Source organism: Euleptes europaea, chromosome 3 (assembly GCF_029931775.1).
Source record: "Euleptes europaea isolate rEulEur1 chromosome 3, rEulEur1.hap1, whole genome shotgun sequence".
NCBI lineage: Eukaryota > Metazoa > Chordata > Lepidosauria > Squamata > Sphaerodactylidae > Euleptes > Euleptes europaea.
This window is the reverse complement of record NC_079314.1, coordinates 11,513,280-11,534,825: the sequence shown is the minus strand read 5'-3', so window position 1 is coordinate 11,534,825 and position 21,546 is coordinate 11,513,280. Positions and strand designations below refer to the sequence as shown.

Here is a 21,546-nt window from a genome sequence, read left to right as displayed (position 1 = left end):
TCTGCAGTAGTAGAAAAGGGCAGGAGTCCAGTAGCACCTTAAAGACTAACAAGAATATTTTCTGGCAGGGTATGAGCTTTCGTGAGCCACAGCTCACTTCTTCAGATACAGTGAGCTTCAGATACTTCTTCACTTCTGAAGAAGTGAGCTGTGGCTCACGAAAGCTCACACACTGCCAGAAAATATTCTTGTTAGTCTTTAAGGTGCTGCTGGACTCTTGCCCTTTTCTACTACTAGCCTTATTCAAGTCTTGCAAACTGAGAGCAGTAGCTTCCGTTATACAGTCAATCCATCTCAGGTTGGGTCTTCCTCTTTTCCCCGATTACCAAGTATTTTTACTCCTTTGCTAAGCAAGGGCTGCGCTTGATCCCCCGTAAGCATCAAGCAAGCTTTTCACAGAAACAGTATCCGCTAACGTGTGCACATAAAATTACCAAGTATTTTTTACTCCTTTGCTAAGCAAGGGCTGCGCTTGATCCCCCGTAAGCATCAAGCAAGCTTTTCACAGAAACAGTATCTGCTAACGTGTGCACATAAAATTACCAAGTATTTTTACTCCTTTGCTAAGCAAGGGCTGCGCTTGATCCCCAGTAAGCATCAAGTCAGCTTTTCACAGAAGCAGCACCTGCTAACGTGTGCACATAAAGACGGGGTTTTGGTTTCAATTGCATCTGCAACACAACAATGCAGCACCGTCCACCCCACCGCTAGGCCTGGGGTCACCATGGTTACCCAGCCTCGCGGGAGGCGGCCGTGCTGAGCAAACGCAGCTACGTGACAAGCCTCATATCGCTGTGTGGGCGGTCCCTTGCAGAGGCGGGGCTTTCCATCGGCAAGGCGGCCGCCTCCTCCCTCTCCTATTGGTTGTCTCACGTGGATAAGCAGCTTGACAGGCGACCGTTGAAGGGGCGGAGATTGGAACCTTCCTGAATGCGGGCGGGGGGGGGGGCGGTGTTTGGCGCGCCCGTGCAATGGAAGGCGGGCTCCAGCGAGATTGATTGGCCACGCAGCCATTCCGGAGCCGTCCCGTTGGATTGATTCGCGTCACTGCGAGGCTGTGGTCGCTCGCGCTTGCCAAAAGCTTGGAAAAGTCCAGGTCGTTTTGAATTCACAAAGAGCAACCAAACTCCAGTTTCCGGTAATCTTATGGGGAGAAAGCAGTGGTCCTGCACTTGAGGGAAATTATGTCAAGTGTAAGAGGCCCCATAGCATTACTAACATATAACATAGTTATATATATATAAAGCAATGGTCCTGCACTTGAGGGAAATTATGTCAAGTTTAACAGGCCCCATAGCATTACTAACATATAACATAGTAATATATATGCACTTGAGGGAAATTATGTCAAGTTTAAGAGGCCCCATAGCATTACTAACATATAACATAGTTATATATATATAAAGCAATGGTCCTGCACTTGAGGGAAATTATGTCAAGTTTAAGAGGCCCCATAGCATTACTAACATATAATATATATATAGATATATATATATATATATATATATATATATAGATAGATAGATAGATAGATAGATAGATATAGATATAGATATATATATAGATATATATCTATATATATATATAGATATATATATATATATAGATATATATATATATAAAGCAATGGTCCTGCACTTGAGGGAAATTATGTCAAGTTTAAGAGGCCTCATAGCATTACTAACATATAACATAGTAATATATATATATAAAGCAATGGTCCTGCACTTGAGGGAAATTATGTCAAGTTTAAGAGGCCCCATAGCATTACTAACATATAACATAGTTTTATATATATATATATATATATATATATATATATATATATATATATATATATATATATATATATATATAAAAACCTCCTGTACTCTGATGCTCTAAACTCGAGTTTACATAGTTTGAGCATAATTCCAGCTTTGAAAGTGTGACTAAGACTGAAAGGGAGGGTAAAGGCACCAAGCAAATGTCGCCTTCCTAAGCGAATGTTTGTTAAAGATTGCAAAGAAATGTGGTTTTTTTAAAATATTTTTTTTTATTTTCTTCATTTAACATATCAACATAAAAACAATATTCAATACTAAAAATAATAGGAATTAAAGAAACCCGCATAGCCTCACTAATTTAACAATTAAATGACTTCCCCCTCTCCCTCTTCCATCTAAAAATAAATTGTACATAAACTTTTGCTAACGGAGCGAATCCCAATATTATTGGAGCGAATCCCAATATTATGGCAAAGAAATGTGTTTTAAATGTTTCACATTGAGGCTGTCACGCCCGCGGAGAGCAACCTCTCAGTTTCCCTGCCTAACCTATCTCATAGGGCTGTCGCAAAATGCGGTTGGGGGGGGGGGGAGAGAGCCAAGCATGCTGCCCCAATTTTCTTGGATGAAGGGCGGGAGAAAAATGGTGTTGATAAGATGACTTTTTTTTTCTTCAAAGGGGCCGTACATCAATAATTCCCAATGTCGGGGGTCCCCAACCTTTTTGAGCCAGCACAGCACGGTGGGCGCAGCTACAAAATGGCTTCCGCAGGAGGCGGAGCCAGCCACAAAATGGGGCCAGCAGCTTGCCTTCCGTCACACAGCGACTTCCCTGTTCTGTGGGAGCAGCGGCTGCCAAAGCGACATTTTTTTAAAAGCCAACCAGGAGCCTTGCTGGGCAGCAGCCCCACCTGGCCCCACCTACTTTCTAAAATACTTGGCAGGGGCCATTTAACACCATGGCGCCCATGAACCCTACTCAGAAGTCCCATGTTATTCACTAGGGCAGGGGTGGGGAACGTCAGGCCTGAGGGCCGTATAAGGCCCGCGAAATCATTTGGTCTGGCCCTTCATGGGTCCTGGCAGATCTTTAGCTCAGAAGGATGCTGCCCTGCCTGAATCTCTCGGGCCCAGCTGGGGACAGCAGAGCTCAAAAGCGAGTCGCTCTATGTGGCAGACACTCAGAGCCTTCTCCAGTCGTGCCTCTTGGCTAACTGTTTGACCAAATATAGAAGGCTAATTTTTAAGTTGATAATTTTGTATGGCCCGTGAATGATGTTATAACTATCCAAATGGCCCTTGGCAGAAAAAAGGTTCCCCACCCCTGCACTAGGGCTTACTTCCAGAAAAATGGACTTTGCATCACAACCCTAGTCTTGCCCATGTCCAGTTCTAGACTGCAAGCTGCTTAGGGCAGAGGCTTCTTGCTACAACCCTGTACCGAGCCACGCATGAGTACAAAAATTCAAATAACAGTATCTACTCAAAAGGAAGATGACCCTAAATGTAAGACCGACCCCCTTAAAAATGTTACACACATCCACAAAGCTATTGGACATAACTGTAACTTGAATGCAAATGTAAGACCCCCTTCTATGACATACCTGTGAGGGGGACCTAGACTTGCATTTAAGTAAATCTTGTCATTTCTGAATGTGCCAGATACTTTGGTTCTCGTAGGTTACCCGGGCTGTGTAACCATGGTCTTGGTATTTTCTTTCCTGACGTTTCGCCAGCAGCTGAGGCCGGCATCTTCAGAGGAGTAACACTGAAGGACAGTGTCTCTCAGTGTCAAGTGTGTAGGAAGAGTAATATATAGTCAGAAAGGGGTTGGGTTTGAGCTGAATCATTGTCCTGCAAAAAGTACCAAAGGTAATGTGCTAACCATTGTCCTGTAAGTATCAAGATAATGTGCTAATGAGGGTGCGGTATGTTAATATGGAACCATTGTATCCAGATACTCTTTTCTAAAAAGCTAGCAATTAAATTTTGCCCCATCAAATGAACTTTTGACAAGGAGCCTCCTCTCCCCCTCTTGGATGCCCCACCTGCCGTTTTTTGCCAAAAATAACTCCCCCCACCAGGCAGGGTAAAAATAGAATCTGAAGTCACAGATTAAGGACACGTCCCCAGAGGCATTTCTGCAGGATCGGGTGTCGCACCCGTTGCAGTGTAAACGGGGGATGATTATGCTTTTCCACCTCCACCGTTCTTTCTTGATAGCCCGAGAACCAGCCCGCCTCTCCCCCAGCTGGGAGAGGGCGAATGACGACTGCCGGCGCCCAACCCCGTCCCGTAATTCGAATAACTCCACACCTCCGTCTTTGATTGACAGCGTTAATCCGGAGCCGGATTGGCCGCTAGAGCGTAGCCAAATCGAGAAGCTTCTCCAAAGTGTCAGAGCCCTTAGCGGGAAAAAATATGCACCAGCCAGAAGGGGTGGGGTGCGGTGTTTATAAAGTCTGGGAGAGGCGCGAGGGGCAGCAGGTCCGGGGAATACGCGTGCACCGTCCAGACAATCGGATTTCAAACGCGGGGTAGATCTTTTTCCTTTTGGTGCAGTGCAAAATAGAAGAGGCGGCTGCAGAATAAAAGAGGTACGATGCACGGCGACGGGAGGAGAGAAAAACTGAGATACCCAGCTCCGAAGTTGCTGCGTAGTTGTTTACAAGCGTGCCTCTCTGGCGTTTAGACGGGGGAAGCTTGCTTCGGATTAGTCGGGGGGGGGTTTGATTATTAAAAGCAGCTTGGCTTGCGTTTGCAGTTTGGGTTTACATCTCGGCTAAGAGAGATCTGTTTGGTTGGCGTTTCTGTGTCTGAATGGTTGGGGAAGGGGCTAGTTTCTCTCAAACCCCGAAGCCTATTTTGAATGTCGAAGGGTTTGACCGGAGAGGAAATTACGGGTGGCCAAGAGCGTCTCTGAGTATACTGCAGAGGGCCTTTCATATGCAGCGCCTGGGATTAGGGAGACGTTCCCGAAGCAAAGCGGTAAATCTGAGCTCCAGCACCTCTTGGCTTGGCAAATGAATGACTGCTTTCAGGCGGGTTTTGGTGGGGGCTGCTGGGTCATGCTCTCGAGGAGATAAATTGCTGGGGGGGGGTCGCTGTTGGGGGGGGCTGGAACAGTTCCTATTTTTCGCGGCAGTTTTAAGACGCGCAGCCCGGTCCAAATCACGTTTGCAGAGCGCTCCCCCCCTCAGAATCGCGAATGCGTGCAAATCTGCTGTCCTAGGGGTGCAGGGTTTGGGGAGGGCGTCCCGTTGCGCTCGGTGGGGTTTGTTTTACTTCCGAGTAAACCAGCATAGGCTGTACCTACAATTTTATGCATGCTAGGGGACCAGTGCGCCAACGAATGGAGTGCAACGGGGCTAAATAGCAACGGGGGGGGTGTCTAGGAACGGCTGTGTTTTATTAGCGAATGGGGGGGTGGGAGAGAGTGCGGAGCCCGGACTCCTGGTTCGCGGCTGCCTTTGCTCGTTCAAAATAGACGAATTGCGTTTTCGGCGCTCTCAGTTCGAGAGAACGTAACTCGTCTGACCCTCCTGATGGTCATTTCCCCTAGAAAATCCTATTTCCAAAGGCTGCAGCCAGAAGTCGGACAGAGAGGGGGGGGGGGCTTAACCTTTTGCGAGTAAAGGGGTGAGTGGCGTATGCCTTCTATAATCCCCCTCCCCAAGAATGAAAGAGCAGCGCTGAACAGGTTGTATACCTGCAAGCCTGGGAGTACCTGTGAAAAGGTACGCTTCTTCCCACGCACACCAGACCGTCAGTCGGGAAGCTAAAGGGAGGGGGAAGGAAATATGTACCATTATGTCTGGTGTGATTCCAACCAGGGTTGCCAACTGACCACATGCCCTCTTGCTCCTGTGCCTGTAAACCAGCTTGCCATGCATGGGTGGAAAGGAACGATGTTGTGCCTCTGTTGATCTCAGCCAGCCAAGCTGTTGCTTAAAAGCACAGCGATGGGGTCTAGATCAAAAGCTGGCAACCAGGTGTACAGCTGTGTGGGGGCGGGGTAGTTCAGTTCAAGGGGGTGGAAAGTAGCCAGCTTCTTACACTGCTGTGATTTGAACAGGCTTTGCTATGGAGTTTCATTCAGGAGAGGCCTCTGGTATTACAATATATCCCCTTCTTTCTTTTTGCATTGGTGGGAGGAGGTTAAGAATTTATATGTCTGCATAGAAAAAAAATGTATTCTGTTCTGTGCCCCCCCCTTTAACATGTGAAAAGTGCCTTGTTCATTATGGTCCCATAATGATTGGGGGGGGGGGTCTTTGCTGGAGTCCCATGGAAAAAAATCCAACCTTCCTTCTAACTAGATTTCCCCGCTCTTTAGGAATTCTCCTCTTCGTTTCTGCCTTAAAAACAGTGTTCAAAAATAAGGGGGGGGGGGTGTGAATTTTGATAAGCTCTCCTTCCCGCCCCATAGACACTGCAATTTAGAAACTCTTTTCTGGGGCTGAATGTTGGAAACAAAAGGTGCTGGGGCTAAAACCTACCAAGAAGCTGGAGAACCCCACAGCCCCCTCTTTCCCCGTCTGATATAAGATAAGGGGAAACTCTGTTTTTGTTCAGAAGCACCCTTATTTTCCCTGTTATGCTGACTAGAGATGAACTCTTGCATTCCAGAGAGTTCTGGAAGGAAGACGGAGTTTTACTGCTTTCCTTTGAGTGGGGTGCTGGAATTTGGGGTAGTTATTTGACCAGAGGTGCCAGACTTCCTGGGTTCTCCTTTTATGTTTGTGCGGGCAGTGGGCTTTAGGAGGTTGGGGGTCCACCATGGGGACAGAGAGGGCTTGGGTTCAAGAGCGAGCCGGGGTTGTCCTCTTCGCCTGCCTGCTGCAGTGTTCGGATTGCCTGGCTGCAGTCTCCTGAGCCCTCCCCAGAAGTTCTAGAAAAATCTGTAGGGGGGAGGGAGGGGGGAAGCACGCCATCCGACTCCGCTCAGGAAGGGTCCCCACCCACAAGAGGCTGTCTCCGCCCCCTTGCTGTGTGGCTGTTCCTGACATGGACAAAGCCAGACATGGGGCTGCTATGCTCTTATCTCGGGCAACAGCTGTGCCCTTCATACTGGAGCCTCTGTGCCAGGGACTTTCCTTCATGCCCTCCCTGAAGTGGAGAATACAGTGATCTGCCACCTTTTTGGGGTGGGGGGGACAACACATGCACGTGCATCGGCTTGCTCTGGGGGCTTAATTTCAGCTGATGCTCAGCCCCCCAAAACTTGGTGGAGCTTTTTGGTTTGTTTTACTGTTCTTTAAGATGATTACTAGCAAATGCAAAAGGCAGCTGTAGTATAGGGGTTGGCACAACTGTCTCCTCCCCCCCCATTGTGTGACAGGGAGTTTCTTCTGTCAGCCCCCCAAATTTTCGTTCCCCTTCTTCCAAGGGGAGTATCTGAGCTTTCCCTATCCTGCTGAGTTTGGGACTATTTGTAGTGTTGTGTTGGTTAGAGAAGAGTCTCTGAGCATGTGCAGAGTTCATAGTAATTGCTAAGCTAGCGCATGGTTGGCGTTAGGGGTTTTGGAGCTTTCCTTCTCCAGCTAGGGCTGGAATCTTAGATGTTCCAGGATTGTTCTGCCAGACTGGCTAGCCACTGCAAATCCCTTCCATGGTCCACCCCACACAGATGTGCCCTTTTTGCTCTTAATGCGCCATTCAGGGCACAAGGGTAGATGTATTATTTTTAATTGAGGAGTCAGCTGCGTTTTGCATTGGAAGTGAGCAATATGCTGGTGACTGGGTGTCAGGAATGTTTTTCAAAACCTGCAAGGATTATGTCTTCAGTTCTCCACCAGGGTGGTCTCAGCATGTGTGCTCTACCCATGCTGACCTGTCAGAGAGGATTACACAGAGGATTACCCTACCTCTAGGGTAAGGCAGGGCCTTAAATGGGCTATTTCCAGATCTCCTGTTTTTATAGCAGGGAGGTACTGGAATACTCAGTCTACCAGTCAATTACAATGGGCACAAGAAGGTTGTTCATTTATTTCATGTGTATTTGACTTTTCTCCCCAATGCGGCTCACAATCATTCTCCCCTCTATCATTTTATCATAGAATCATAGAGTTGGAAGAGACCGCCAGGGTCATCTAGTCCAACCCCCTGCACAAGGCAGGAAATTCACAACTACCTCCCCCCACACACACACCCAGTGACCTCTGCTCCAAGCCCAGAAGATGGCCCAGATGCCCTCCCTCTCATGAACTGCCTAAGGACATAGAATCAGCATTATCCTCTCAACAACCCTGTGAGGCAGGTTAAGCTAAGAGTATGTGACCCCAGGTCACCCATTGATCTTCCAGGGCAGAATAGGGATTCGAACCTGGGTCTCCCGGATCCTAGTCCAACACTCTAACCACGACATCACTCCAGCTCTCTAAGTTGGGGCTTTGACAGTGAACAATCTGCAGAAGTGATTGGCCTGTCTCGGGCTTGCACTGAGACCGTTTCACGACTTTCCCAGGGCACCCTGATTTCCCCCTGCTCTGCTATTTGGCAACTGAGACCTTGGTGGGATCAAGTTGCTAAGATCATGGAAAGGTTTACTGTGGGATTTGTACTGAGCCTTTGCTTGTCCCCAAGCTTTTCTCCTCCCTCTCCCCTTGTTTTGCAGATTTCCCAGTAAAAACGTGGAATATGATTTCCTCTGCGCAACATCTGAAGAAGTGAGCTCTGACTCAGCCCAGGCTTTAATAAATGTTAGTCTTGAAAGCCCCGCTGGGATCAAGAGAGGGAAGCCTGCCTTCCGGAGCTGTTGCACAGAGCTGGAGAACTGCAGCTTATATTCCAGCCCTTGTGGCTGTTGGGTCAGGCTAGCAAGTGGAGTTTTCTCCCCTGTTGTATCTAACAGCTCTCGTTTTTTCCAGTAGCTTCCAAATGGATGGCAGAGCCATTCGAAAACCTTCCAGCAGAGGGGAACCAGCAATGCAAATACTAGTATGCTATAGTGTGTGTCAAGTGCTGTCAATTCGCAGCCGACTCATGCCAACCCAGCAGGGTTTTTAAGGCAAGAGACGTTCGGCAGTGGTTTGCCATTGCATGTCTCTTGAGTCACACCCCTGGTATTCCTTCGTGGTCTCCCATCCAAATACTAACCCGGGCCAAACCTGCTTAGCTTCCAAGATCTGATGAAATCAGGCTAGCCTGGGCCATCCAAGTCAGGTTCTCTGCACTATATCAGATGTTAAAAGTCTCCCTCATGTCTTAACCTAGAGGCGTAATAGCTGCTGTTACACTTTACTGCCAAGTTCCCACTTTTGAGACTGCAGCAGATTGTTTTTACCTCTTTGGCGGAGTGCTCGGGCAGCAATTTATTATTCATTAATCATCTGCCTTTCTGGAGGTGAAGTACAGGATTATTTAAAAACGACAACAGTGTAATAGAGACGAGTGTGATGCATACAATAAACAAAGCAATAAATCCAGATTGCACCAGGAAGACACCATTAGAGGATAATGAAATGAAATTTAAACCAAATGGTGGCCGCTTTACTGACCAAGAGAATCCATGCTGGACTTCTGTTTGTGTATGTTTGGAGATGTGTTCTAAAGGTAGAAGCTAGACTTTTGTGACCCTTGCAGAGAAACGAGGCTTTCAAAACCAGCAAACGTCAAAACCTTTATAATCTGAATTTAGATGGGGGGGCGCGTATGGTATAGAGGTCGGAGTGACTAGGATCTAGGAGGACCAGGTGCAAATCCCTGCTTTTTCATGGAAGTTTGCTGGGTGACCTTGGGCCAGTCACACAATCGCAGCATAACCTACCTCCTAGGATTGTTGTGAGGATAAAATGGAGAAGAGAAGAAGAGTTGGTTTTTATACCCCACTTTTCTCTACCTTAAGGAGTCTCAAAGCGGCTTACAATTGCCTTCCCTTCCCCTCGCCACAACAGGCTCCTTGTGAGGTAGGTGGGGTGAGAGAGTTCTCAGAGAAATGTGACTGGCCCAAGTTCACCCAGCAGGTTTCATGTGGAGGAGTGGGGAATCAAACCTGGTCTCCAGATTAGAGTCTGCTACTCTTAACCACTACACCATGCTGGCTCTCTATGTAAGCAACCTTGGGTCCCTGTTAGGGAGAAAGATGGAGTATGATTGATTTTTTTTCAAATTTCCAGTTTGGAAGTGTGTGTGTGTTTGCGGGGGGGGGGGGGCAGGGGGCGGATACACTGCCTTAAATCTCCTGGCTGGGAATGGAATCAAGTAACTGCAGCTTACTCTGGGTCTCGTCTGAATACTCCATGTCTCCTTTTGCAGCCAAAATGTCCAAGGGTCCAGCCGTAGGCATCGATCTGGGGACCACCTACTCCTGCGTGGGCGTCTTCCAGCATGGCAAAGTGGAGATCATCGCCAATGACCAGGGCAACCGCACCACCCCCAGCTACGTCGCCTTCACGGACACGGAGCGCCTCATTGGTGACGCTGCCAAGAACCAAGTGGCCATGAATCCCACCAACACCGTCTTTGGTAAAGTGTCAGGGGCCCATTCCCTCTGTTCTGGGCTGAGGGAAATAGAGTGCAGGTATTCCTCTGGCCAAGGAGGTGTGCTGTATCCCTCCTCTCGGTTGTGAAGAGTTATCCCAAGGAGCCAGCATGGTGTAGTGGTTTGGAGCAGTGGACTCTGATCTGGAGAACTGGGTTTGATTCCCCGCCCCTCCACATGAGTGGTGGACGCTAATCTAGTGAACATGAAGCCAGCTTGGTGACCTTGGGCTAGTCACACTCTCTCAGCCCCACATACCTCACAGGGTGCCTGTTGTAGGGAGTGAAAGGGAAGGTGATTGTAAGCCACTTTGATTCTGGCTTAAGTGGTAGAGAAAGTCAGCATATAAAAACCAACTCTACTTCTCATCCTGAGGGAGGTGAATGGAAATTTCCAAACTATGTTGAAGATGAGAGTCTGATCAGATTTGAGCGACCGAGCAATTTAGCCTCAAAGCAGAGGGGAACGTAGTGTAGACAGAGGGTTATGGTGCTCTGGAAGATTTTTTTATACTCCCCCCTCCCCCAGCTACATTTCTGATCAAAATTGCCCCTGTCTATAACTGCTTTTAGCCCCAGTAGGGAAAAGAAAGGTATGCCTATTTTGCCTTGCCCCCTCTTGGGGTTAACAGGAGTCTGAGGGAACAGGTCTTAGGGAAACATCTGAGGGGGGGAGTCTTAGTGTTGATGACTCCAAACCACGGATATATGCGCTGGGGGAGGAGCCTTTCCTAGGTTTCCACCATTACCAATATCTGGTGTGGTGAACATGGTTCGCTGTTTTTATCCTCCCATCAACCCTGTGAGTTACGTTAGGCTAAGAGGGTGACGGGCCCAGGATCACCCTGTGAGCATCGCAGAGGCCAGGATGTGAATTCTGATCTACCACCCCTAGTTTCAAACCATTGTGCTATGATGCCCTCTCTCTCTGGCTCTTTATCATTCCTGGTGGAACCTGCTTCTCTGACTCCTTCCCGCCTCTCCTCTTCCTAGATGCCAAGCGCCTGATTGGCCGGCGCTTCGATGACCCCGTAGTCCACTCCGACATGAAGCACTGGCCCTTCCAGGTGATCAACGATGGGGGCCGGCCCAAAGTGCAAGTGGAATACAAAGGCGAGACAAAGTCCTTCTACCCCGAAGAGATCTCCTCTATGGTTCTCACCAAGATGAAGGAAATCGCCGAGGCCTATTTGGGCAAGGTGGGTAGCGAAGGGACGTCTACTTGGGCTATTTGAAGCTGATGCAGCCGTACACCATGGGGGATGCTTATTTATAATACAGGTTGAGTGTCCCTTATCTGGACCAGAAGTGGTATTTCGATCTTTCCATACATTGGAATATGTTGAAATTTTTGCATATCCATAATGAGTATGTTTCTTTCCAATCTCTTCACGGAGCACTAGGAGATGTTTCGTGGAGCACCAAGTGCTCCTTGGAGCACAGTTTGGAATCCTCTGCTTTAGAGTTTTTAAACAAAGCTGATTGGTGTCTGTCATAAATATAACAGGAATGGAGGGAAGGGAGGCCAGGGTAATGGAACAAGGCTTTGGGGTTTATATTAACAGCTTGATTTATTTTTATTTATTTATTAGGCTTTTATCCCGCCCTTCCTCCCAGCCAAAGCCGGGCTCCGGGCGGCTGACATCAATAGAACGCTATAAAAGACAATAAAAACAAAATCAGCCCCAGTTAAAACCAAGCAATCTTTAAATTGAAACCAGAAGGTGTTCTATTTCTGGCACACAGGGGCCCCGCCGTCCTGGAAAAGCAGCCGGGAAAAGGTGGGGCTTGAAGGGAGAGCAAAGGGGGAACCATGCTGGGGAAGGCTGACCCAGGGCGTTGAGGACATAGGTGGTACTGAGAGACCGGCCTAGAGTGGCCCAGGGTGATGGGCTGGAAGAAGCAGACATCATAGGGGCGTCAAGCAAGAGGAGGACATTTGTCTGGGGTTCCCAAAACGAGGGTTCCTGATTCCTGCTGACTTCCTTTTCGCCCCTCTTCTCTCCCCGCTCAGAGTATCACAAACGCCGTCATTACGGTCCCAGCCTACTTCAACGACTCCCAGCGGCAGGCCACGAAGGATGCCGGCACCATTGCAGGCCTCAATGTGCTTCGCATCATCAATGAACCCACGGCGGCGGCCATTGCCTATGGGCTAGATAAAAAGGTGAGCAGGAGGGACAGGGCTGATCCTGTAAAACGTTGTGGGCGAAAATTGTGGATCCCAAGATTCTCTGGAGGATTTTATGATTGCTGAGGCAAGATTAAAGCTTGAAATCTGTCTGGTTTAATGTGGCGTGAATTTCCTCTCTGGCTCTAGAGTGCCTGGGAACATGTTGAATGGGATATGTTAACATCTGTAGCTTCTAGATTAGGGGTCGCCAATGTGTCATCTGTTGACATCTTTCCTGGTGCCTGCCTAGTGTTTTTAGAAAGTGGGCAGTGCCAGCAAGGCTTCTGATTGGCCATTTGTTAGGCTCTGAAGATTTTTGAAAGTGCTGCTATCACAGCTCGAGGATCTTCACTGTGTGACTGAAGGTCTCCTGCAGCAGCCATTTTGTGGCTGGCTCTGTCTTCAGCAGCAGCCATTTTGTGGCTGTGCCCACCTCCAGAAGGTGTGTCGAATTCTAGAAGGGGCCTCAGTATCAAGAAATGTTGGGGGTCCCCTGATCTAGGTTGTACGCCTCGGGGCCAGGGACCTACCTGTCTCTCTTTGTCTCTTTACATTTCTACAATCTGATGACAGTACAGGAATAATTTTAGTGCAGGACACAGGTGTTTGTGAGGCCCGGTTTTTCCCCAAATCCAGCACCATCCTGACTGTACTGGGTAACACCTCCTTTTGCAGGTTGGTGGTGAGCGAAACGTCCTCATCTTCGACCTGGGTGGTGGAACCTTTGACGTCTCCATTCTGACCATTGAAGACGGAATCTTTGAGGTGAAGTCGACCGCTGGGGACACCCACCTGGGCGGTGAAGACTTCGACAGCCGCATGGTGAACCACTTTGTGGCTGAGTTCAAGCGCAAGCACAAGAAGGAAATCACAGACAACAAGCGGGCGGTCCGGCGGCTGCGCACGGCCTGCGAGCGGGCCAAGCGCACCCTCAGCTCCTCCACCCAGGCCTCCATTGAGATCGACTCCCTCTATGAGGGCATCGATTTCTACACCTCCATCACCCGGGCGCGCTTCGAGGAGCTCAATGCTGACCTCTTCCGGGGCACCCTGGAGCCGGTGGAGAAGGCCCTGCGGGATGCCAAGCTGGACAAGTCCCAGGTGCACGACATCGTGCTGGTTGGCGGCTCGACCCGCATCCCCAAGATCCAGAAGCTGCTGCAGGACTTCTTCAACGGCAGGGAGCTGAACAAGAGTATCAATCCCGACGAAGCCGTGGCCTACGGGGCAGGTAAGGACAGAATCCCCAAAGCACAGGGTAAAGGAGACGGAAGCGGCTTAATCGAGGCTCTTGAAAGGTCCTTCGGAAAGGGAGGCTCAGAATGCCAAGCCTCTGTCTCTCTCGGGTGAAGGCACGATCACTTCCATGGCTCCCTTCAAAAGGGCCACCTTCTATTGCAGGGGTCCGCAACCTTTACGTCTGGAATTCTGATGCAGTGTAGTGGGCACAGCCACAAAATGGCTGCTGCAGGAGGCAGACCCACTCGCAAAATGGCTGCCGCAGCTTACCTCAGGTCACACAGTGAAGACTGTTGTGCTGTGGTGGCAGCTGCCACCACAGCACATCTTTAAAAATCTGCACAGCCAACCGCATCTCTAGTGTCCAATCACAAGCCCTGTACAAGCATGAACTTCCATAGGAAACAAGAGCTATCCTACAGAGCTTAGCTGGAGGCAGACAATAGCTCCTCTCTGACCACACCAAGAGCAGTAAAGGTGGTCAGAGAGAAGCATTTATATGTTGGTTGCCCTGTAGCTACTTCTGTTTTTAGCTCATTTTTATCCTGGTCTCTTTCTGTAAAGATCAATGGCTCTCCCTTCCTTGTTTTATCACAACAGCCTGATAAGGTAGGTTAAGCAGAGAGAGAGTGAGCTTTATGGCCAAACGTGGGACGACCGCTGGTCTCCCCAAAGCCTAACTGGATGCTCAACTCGCTGCACTACATCGGTGCTTATCCTAGTACACAGGTTTTGCAGTTTTTCTTGCGTTTGTGCCCTAGGTGTGATAACAAGGGTTTGACAAACCAAGTGGGCTCCGCCAGGGACAGCCACACTCCTAGAACATAGTTGTGCATGCGCCCACTGGTTCATTTCCGTTGGATGCAGTCACTCTTTATAGAATCGGAAGTGGCTTAAAAGAGATGCATCTCTTCCGTGCAGGCTGTTTCCATCAAGTATTGTGTGTGTGTGTTTTGAGATGCTCAAGCCTGTTTACCAGAAGCAAAAGCAGCTTGAAAGCATTCAGCACGGGCAGTAATCTCTTTTTCAACTCTGGAGGAGGGGGGCAACCCCCCGTTGTGAGTCTCCAGGCATAGCTCAGACTGGTTCTTGCATGCCGCAGTTGCAGACCTCTGGCTGGAGACGCTTTTCCTCAAAATGGCTGTGGGCAAAGCCAGTGGTTTTGACATGGAAAATTGGGGCCATTTCTTCTATTACATACATTGGTGGAGTCGGCACCATTTTGTTTATAATGCCTTAGGATTCTTGCATTTTAGTACTGACTGTCCCAAGTGCCAAAGTTGGCCCATCGCCCTTGTTAGAGCCTGCGGCGGGCACCATCCTGCAAAAAAAACCCTTGCTTGCAGCCGTGACTTAGTTGTCTGTGGCCAATTTTAAACCGCCAGGAAGAAGCCGCTTCCTTCCTTTTCCTTTCCCTCTCTGAGCAAACGAAGGCTGCTCCTGTTCAGGACAAGAAACCCGGATGTAGCCTTTGGAGATGCCCTGACTCCCTCCCCACCTTGACCTACTGGTGTTGCCTCCCCCCCCCCCAGCTGTCCAGGCGGCCATCCTGTGCGGGGACAAGTCCGAGAACGTGCAGGACCTCCTCCTGTTGGACGTGACACCGCTCTCCTTGGGCATCGAGACGGCCGGTGGGGTGATGACGGCGCTGATCAAGCGCAACACCACCATCCCCACCAAGCAGACCCAGACCTTCACCACGTATTCGGACAACCAGCCAGGAGTGCTCATCCAGGTACGCAAACATGGAGGTCGGGGGTTGGATCCTGCCATGTACCAGGGAACCTTCTCCAAATTCAGGAGGGCTCTTGCACGAGGAGAGGGGCTCTTCGTACAAAGGGAAGGAGCTGGATTAGTGAAAGTGATCCGCAGAATTGTGATGTGCTGCTACTTCTAACTGTTGTCTCAGCTGGAGCGCAGCTCCAGAAGCTGGCTTCTGCAGCCTAAACTAAGGGCTGTCTTATGCAGCCAGGGCAGTCAAGGGATTTTGTTGGAGAGAAACTTGATTACCGGTTCCCTTCATATTCTGTTAAGGAGAAAGGCAGGTTAGAAATGGACCCAATAAAATATTATGCAACTGGTGGCAGTTTCTTTCCTCCTTCCTGGAAAGTTTGGGTGACGCTGTAAACCATTTGCACTCAGCACCACATTTTCAAAGTCTGCTGTACACATTCTGGAGAAGCTGAAGATTAGAGGCCTTTGCATTGAGGCCTGAAATTTTCCTCCTCTTGCCTCCTCCCCCCCCCCCCCATAAAAAAACACTTAGCTTGGTGTGGGGTTCTGGAGAACTTCAGAGGTTGCACACTGATGACTGTCTTTATTGACTTCTTTGGTTCTGGGTTTTTCTGTGTACCACCTGACAACCAGTATCAAGGAAGGGCTAGAATGAAAACAGATTTTTGCACCAACTAAACAACTCGGCAACTTTTCAGAATAAACGGGCAGCCCCGAGATGCACAGGAAAGGTCTGTGGCCGGTTTTGTGGTAGGGAGTTCCCCCCACGCCCAGGTTTGCTTTCTAACCTGCTGGTGTCCCCCTCCAACAGGTATATGAAGGAGAGCGTGCTATGACCAAAGACAACAACTTGCTGGGCAAGTTTGAGTTAACAGGGATCCCACCTGCTCCTCGGGGTGTCCCCCAGATCGAAGTGACCTTTGACATCGATGCCAACGGTATCCTCAATGTGTCCGCGGCAGACAAGAGCACCGGCAAGGAGAACAAGATCACCATTACCAATGATAAAGGTATGGTTGCAGATGGGGGGTGAAAGGAGGGTGGCCATTGGCTGTTAACTAGCTCGTTCGTGCTCCTGTTTCAACGTGGTTTGCATCTGATTGGCTGCTCCTTCCTGCCACAGGCCGCCTCAGCAAAGAAGAGATTGAGCGCATGGTCCAGGAGGCGGAGCAATACAAGGCAGAGGATGAAGTCCAGAGGGAGAAGATCTCCGCCAAGAACTCCCTGGAGTCTCTGGCCTTCAACATGAAGAGCACGGCTGAGGACGAGAAGCTCAAGGACAAGCTGTCCCCAGAGGACAAACAGAAGATCCTGAACAAGTGCAACGAGGTCATTTCCTGGCTTGACAGGAACCAGGTGAGTTTGGAGGGGTTCGAGGTAGAATTCATGATGAGACCAGCCTTCCTAGTTATATTGAAGTTGTTCTGCATTTGAATCAACATTTTATACCAACACACACCCATTAAGTTAGGGTTGCTAACTCCAGCTTGGGAAATTCCTGAGGATTTTAGGGGAGGGTGGAGTTTGGGGGAGTAGAGGAACCTCAGCAGATCATAATGCCATAAAGTCTACCCTCCAAAGCAGCCATTTTCTCCAGGGGAATCGATCTCTGGAGTTTGGGGATCAGTTGAAATTCTGGGATACCACCAGGCCCCAACTGGGGTTGGCAACTCTGCATTAAGCAGGCTACACAGCTCTTTGGAGGGAGGATAAAAACAGATTAAATTCTTCACTTAATGCAAGGATCAGAGCCACGTGTAGAAGGCATTACTTGACTTCTGGATAGACCGCAATGCGGACATCCCTTTTGGGGAAGCTGAATAGCCGTTTGCAAAAAAGTTCCTTTCTTGATTCCATAGAGGAGGAAGCCCTGTCTAGACTCTTTGTTACAGCTTCTCCCACAGTTTCCTGGGAACTGTAGTTTGGGAAGAAGTTAAATGCTTATTCCTTTTCCCTCTACCAGGTGCTGTAATTCTTTGGGGGGAAGAGGACCTGTTGAATCAAGGGACTTTTGTGCATGGCTGTTTCCCTCGCCATCACCCCTCCGACGATTTGGGGTCTTTGTGCTGACGGTCGGAAACAGCATGCATAATCAGTGCAAAGACCCAAAATCGTCGGAGGGGTGATGGCAAGGGAAACAGCCATGTGTAAAAGACCAAAGCTTAGCCTCGGAGGGGTGGGTAGGCGTCCACAGGGGGCCAGTTGATCTATGTCATAGTACCCTGCTGTTCCACCAGGGGGCAGCAAAGTCACCCAGTCTTTATCTGTGGCTTGTGCAGGCGGAGTTTCTTGGAAAGGCTCGGCTGGATAATGAAATCTGCCTTTCTTGGGGATCTTATATCGGAAAGTGAATTTTGTAGCATATGGAATCAAAGTTCTGCCAGCTGCCTGTAGGTGTGGATTGGCAGTCAAAACTTTGCAAACCAGCAACAGGTGTGAAGTCACAGAGCTGTCCTTGCAAAGAATGCTCCAGGCATGGGGTAGGGGTGATATTGAGGCTACCACCTTGCACTGTCATGTCTTCCACATGAGGAATCCTGGGAGCTGTAGTCTGTGAGAAGGACAAAGGCGTATCTGTGGGAAGAGTTGCAGTGTGCTAAACTACAGTTCCCAGGATTCTTTGGAGGAGAGCCAAGACAGTTATACAACATTGCTTGCGTGTTTTGTATTATGTATAGACACATACCTCTATTGCATAAGCAAAATCTTAGGGGTTTTTTTACTTAGAAAAGCCTAGGAAATATCTCCAGTAAAATTGTAGTATTTGTGACTCGTAAGTTTACAAAAGGATTTCTCCATCCTTTTAACAGAGTTTTTTTTTTGGGGGGGGGCGGGGGATGTGGCTACATTTTACTGTCTGCTGAGTTGTGATGTTGGCCATGATGACGGGTGTTAGGGTGGACTTCGGCCTTTTATGCAGGGATGTTTCCCTGCAGTAACCCCCGCTGACTGGTTCGGGGCTTCCTTTTGAATATGCTTGCCTTTTCTGCCCGTCAGAGGTCGCCTCACTCTCCCTGCATGTTTTCCAGATGCTGTTTTAGCCAGAATCTGGAAAATGTGGGCAAAAGGCATGGGGAGAGTAAGGCGACGTCTGATGGGCGGAAAAGGCATGCATAATCAAAAGGAAGCCCCGAAGCAGTCGGTGGGGGTGGCTGCGGGGAAATGTCCCTGCATATAAAGCCTTTCAACATTGTCATTGAAGTTGAGTTGGAATCTTCCTCTAAGATCCTTATAGGGGTTTCAGAGGACCTGAAAACCTGATGCCTTTCATAAGTGGTGCTAAAACATACAATGTCAGACAAGGTCTACAGATTTAACTAGGGAGGGGACATGGCTCAGTGGCAGAGGATCTTCTTGGCATGCAGAAGGTCCCAGGTTCAATTTCCAGCAGCATCTACACTTGAAAGGACTGGGCAGTAGGTGATACGAAAGACCTCTGCTCTAGACCCTGGATGGCGGCTGCCAGTATGACATTCATAGACCAATGGCCTGATTTGGTATTAGGCAGCTTCATGTATTATCAAAGAGAAGCCCCTCTTTCGTGGCTAGAGCCAGGGGTGGTTCTACTTTGGGAACTCAACAGATCTTAACCTGTAGGCAACTGGTCTACCTGCCATAGGAAACAGTGAGGGTAGACCTGGCCTCCAGTGATCTTGGGGTGGTTCTGCCACGGGAATTCAGCAGATTTTAACCTGTCACCTGTCTCTCTCTCACACAGATGGCAGAAAAGGAAGAGTACGAGCATCAGCAGAAGGAGCTGCAGAATGTCTGCAACCCCATTGTCACCAAGCTGTACCAAGGGGCTGGGGGCATGCCCGGGGGGATGCCCGGTGGCTTTCCCGGAGCAGGAGCGGCTGGAGGCGGTGGCTCCTCTGGCCCCACTATCGAGGAGGTGGATTGAGACCCTCCCGTGTCCAACACCCTGCATGGAAGAGGCATTAAAGTCCAGTTGTCACAGGGCTTCCTTTGACTCTGTTTCCCTCTTAAGCAGTCTCCTTCTGTCCTGTACTTCTGTCCCACTGTTGATCCTCTGTACAAATAAAGATTCTTCACTTTCTTTGTCCCTCCCTTTTTTTTCCCGGCTCTGTGACTGCATTGGGCATATCTTGCCACAGTGAGACATCTTAGGTGGTGGTCACGTGAATAAACTATTGCATTTTGTCATCATGCTATCTTGGTGCCGGTGTGGTTATGTATTTGTAAAATTAAGTACGCACACGCTTCTGTTCCCCCAAGTTTTGTGCAGCTGCTTCTCTGGCCCCACCAAGTCCTTCTAGCTCATGGTACTCTCTGCCAACTTCTTCCAGTCTTAGGAAAGCTTTTTTGCATTGTTACATCCAAGCAGTTGTTCATCATAGGCTGTTTGTAAGCCTGCTAGAAGAGCAGATATTTTTGTTTGTGCATCCCAAATCAAACAGGAGACTAGGTATAAGGGGTGGGGCTATATATAGCTGGAGCAGAGGCAGTATAGTAGGGCCTGGGGGATCTGCAGATGGGTTTTGGGACCATTTAATCCAGCTGCCAAGCTAGTTAACTTTGGTGGGAGACGACCTTCCAGATTGTAGTTTCAAGCGAATGGACTGATGGCACCTGCAAAACTGTTCAATGGCCATTAAGATGGGAGAGAGGGATGAATCTGAGCGTGGCCCTGCTTTGAAAGCTCCACGGGTAGAAGTCGACGTTCTACTGGGACTAGAAACTGGAAGGGTCAGCATTCAAATAAGAACAGGCCAAGACCCAAGTGGGTGACCTGAGGCCACAAAACATGCTTGACTCCTGAGCATGAGAATGATGTGGTGGGCAGGCATGACTTTGTGATACAGCACATGGCTTGTAGGCTGATTCACAGACACAGACCACAGCATTGTGCTGGGGAAAGAGTCTCTACCTGAGACCCTGGAGAGTTATAACCAGTCAGTAGAGATGTGAATTAGAGCCCCAAGGCACAGTGGTAAACTGCAGTACTGCAGTCCAAGCTCTGCTCATGATCTGAGTTCAATCTTGATGGAAGTTGGTTTCAAGGCAGCCACGCACACACACCGTCCTGATCTGGGCTGGTGAGCCCAGAATGAGCTTGCCAGCTGAGGTAACCACCCCCCTGCTCCCAATCTGGGCTGGTGAGGCATGGCCCAGCCTGACCAAGTGACATTTATGTCATATCTGGCCCTCATAACAAATCAGTTCAACACCCCTGCTTTGGCATTATACCATGCTGGTGTCCCTCACCAAACCCCACCCTCCCCAGGCTCCACCCCAAATCTCCAGGAATTTATATGCCCGAAGCTGGCAACCTTAACTGCCGCCACAAATGTCTGCCTACTTGCAATGTTATTGACATTCTAATTTAGCCATTTGAACTTTCCCTTTGAACGGAGGGTACCGATTTCTGCGCTTTGTCAGGAAATTGCAACACAGCTGCAGTCGATAGTATCTGGGTGGGGACCTGACAGCATGATGTAAAGTCTGATGGAGACAAAGCGAAGATTAAACAAAAGGAAAGCTTGGGAGAGGCTGAATCTGCTGAAGCAGGAGTTCCCTCAGAGCTGGGCCTGTGAACTTATGGGGAAATCTGGCAGGTCTTTGCCCAACCGGAATATTTCTCGTTGCGGAACTTGCCACAACTCTGGTTTGCTTTCAAAACGACAGTTTGAAAGATCCTGTTGGGTCAGCAGCACAGAGTTCCTTGTCAGAGGGCTTTGGATGCGCTTTCAAACCGCCCTTGACCTGGCAGGACAAACTTGGGCTGACGGCCACATATACAGTTGGCATCTCCAGATTGGGAAATACCTGGAGGTTTTGAGGGTGGAGCCTGAGGAGGGTGGAGTTTGGGGAGGGGGGACTTCAATGGGGTATAGTGCCATAGAGTCCACCTTACAAAGCAGCCATTTTCTCCAGGTGAGCTGATCTCTGTCGCCCCGAGATCAGTTGTAATAGTGGGAGATCTCCAGCCACCACCTGAATGGACATAGGAGTCATATATAATGAACTGCAAAGTTGTGGTTGGATAAAATCAAATATATAGTCTGAAGAAGCCATCGAAACAAGATAGAACCGGGGTCTTGTCATAAAGGGGCTTTTTGCCCAAGCATTCAGCAACGCTCAGCTGGGTACAGCAGCGATATTCCAAAGGAACCTTGCCTGATTGGCCAGCAA

The 21,546-nt window shown here is 49.1% G+C and overlaps 1 protein-coding gene across 1 annotated transcript; it reads left to right on the top strand.

Annotated features, from left to right (window-relative positions):
• Positions 1-10,020: 10,020 nt before the first annotated feature.
• On the top strand, positions 10,021-19,309 carry LOC130475394 (heat shock cognate 71 kDa protein-like). The gene is made up of 8 exons (XM_056847162.1): positions 10,021-10,232; positions 11,241-11,446; positions 12,262-12,414; positions 13,096-13,651; positions 15,192-15,394; positions 16,205-16,403; positions 16,517-16,749; positions 19,112-19,309. The coding sequence occupies exons 1-8, from the start codon at positions 10,028-10,030 to the stop codon at positions 19,292-19,294; spliced, it is 1,938 nt and encodes a 645-aa protein (XP_056703140.1). The 5' UTR covers positions 10,021-10,027; the 3' UTR covers positions 19,295-19,309.
• Positions 19,310-21,546: the final 2,237 nt, after the last annotated feature.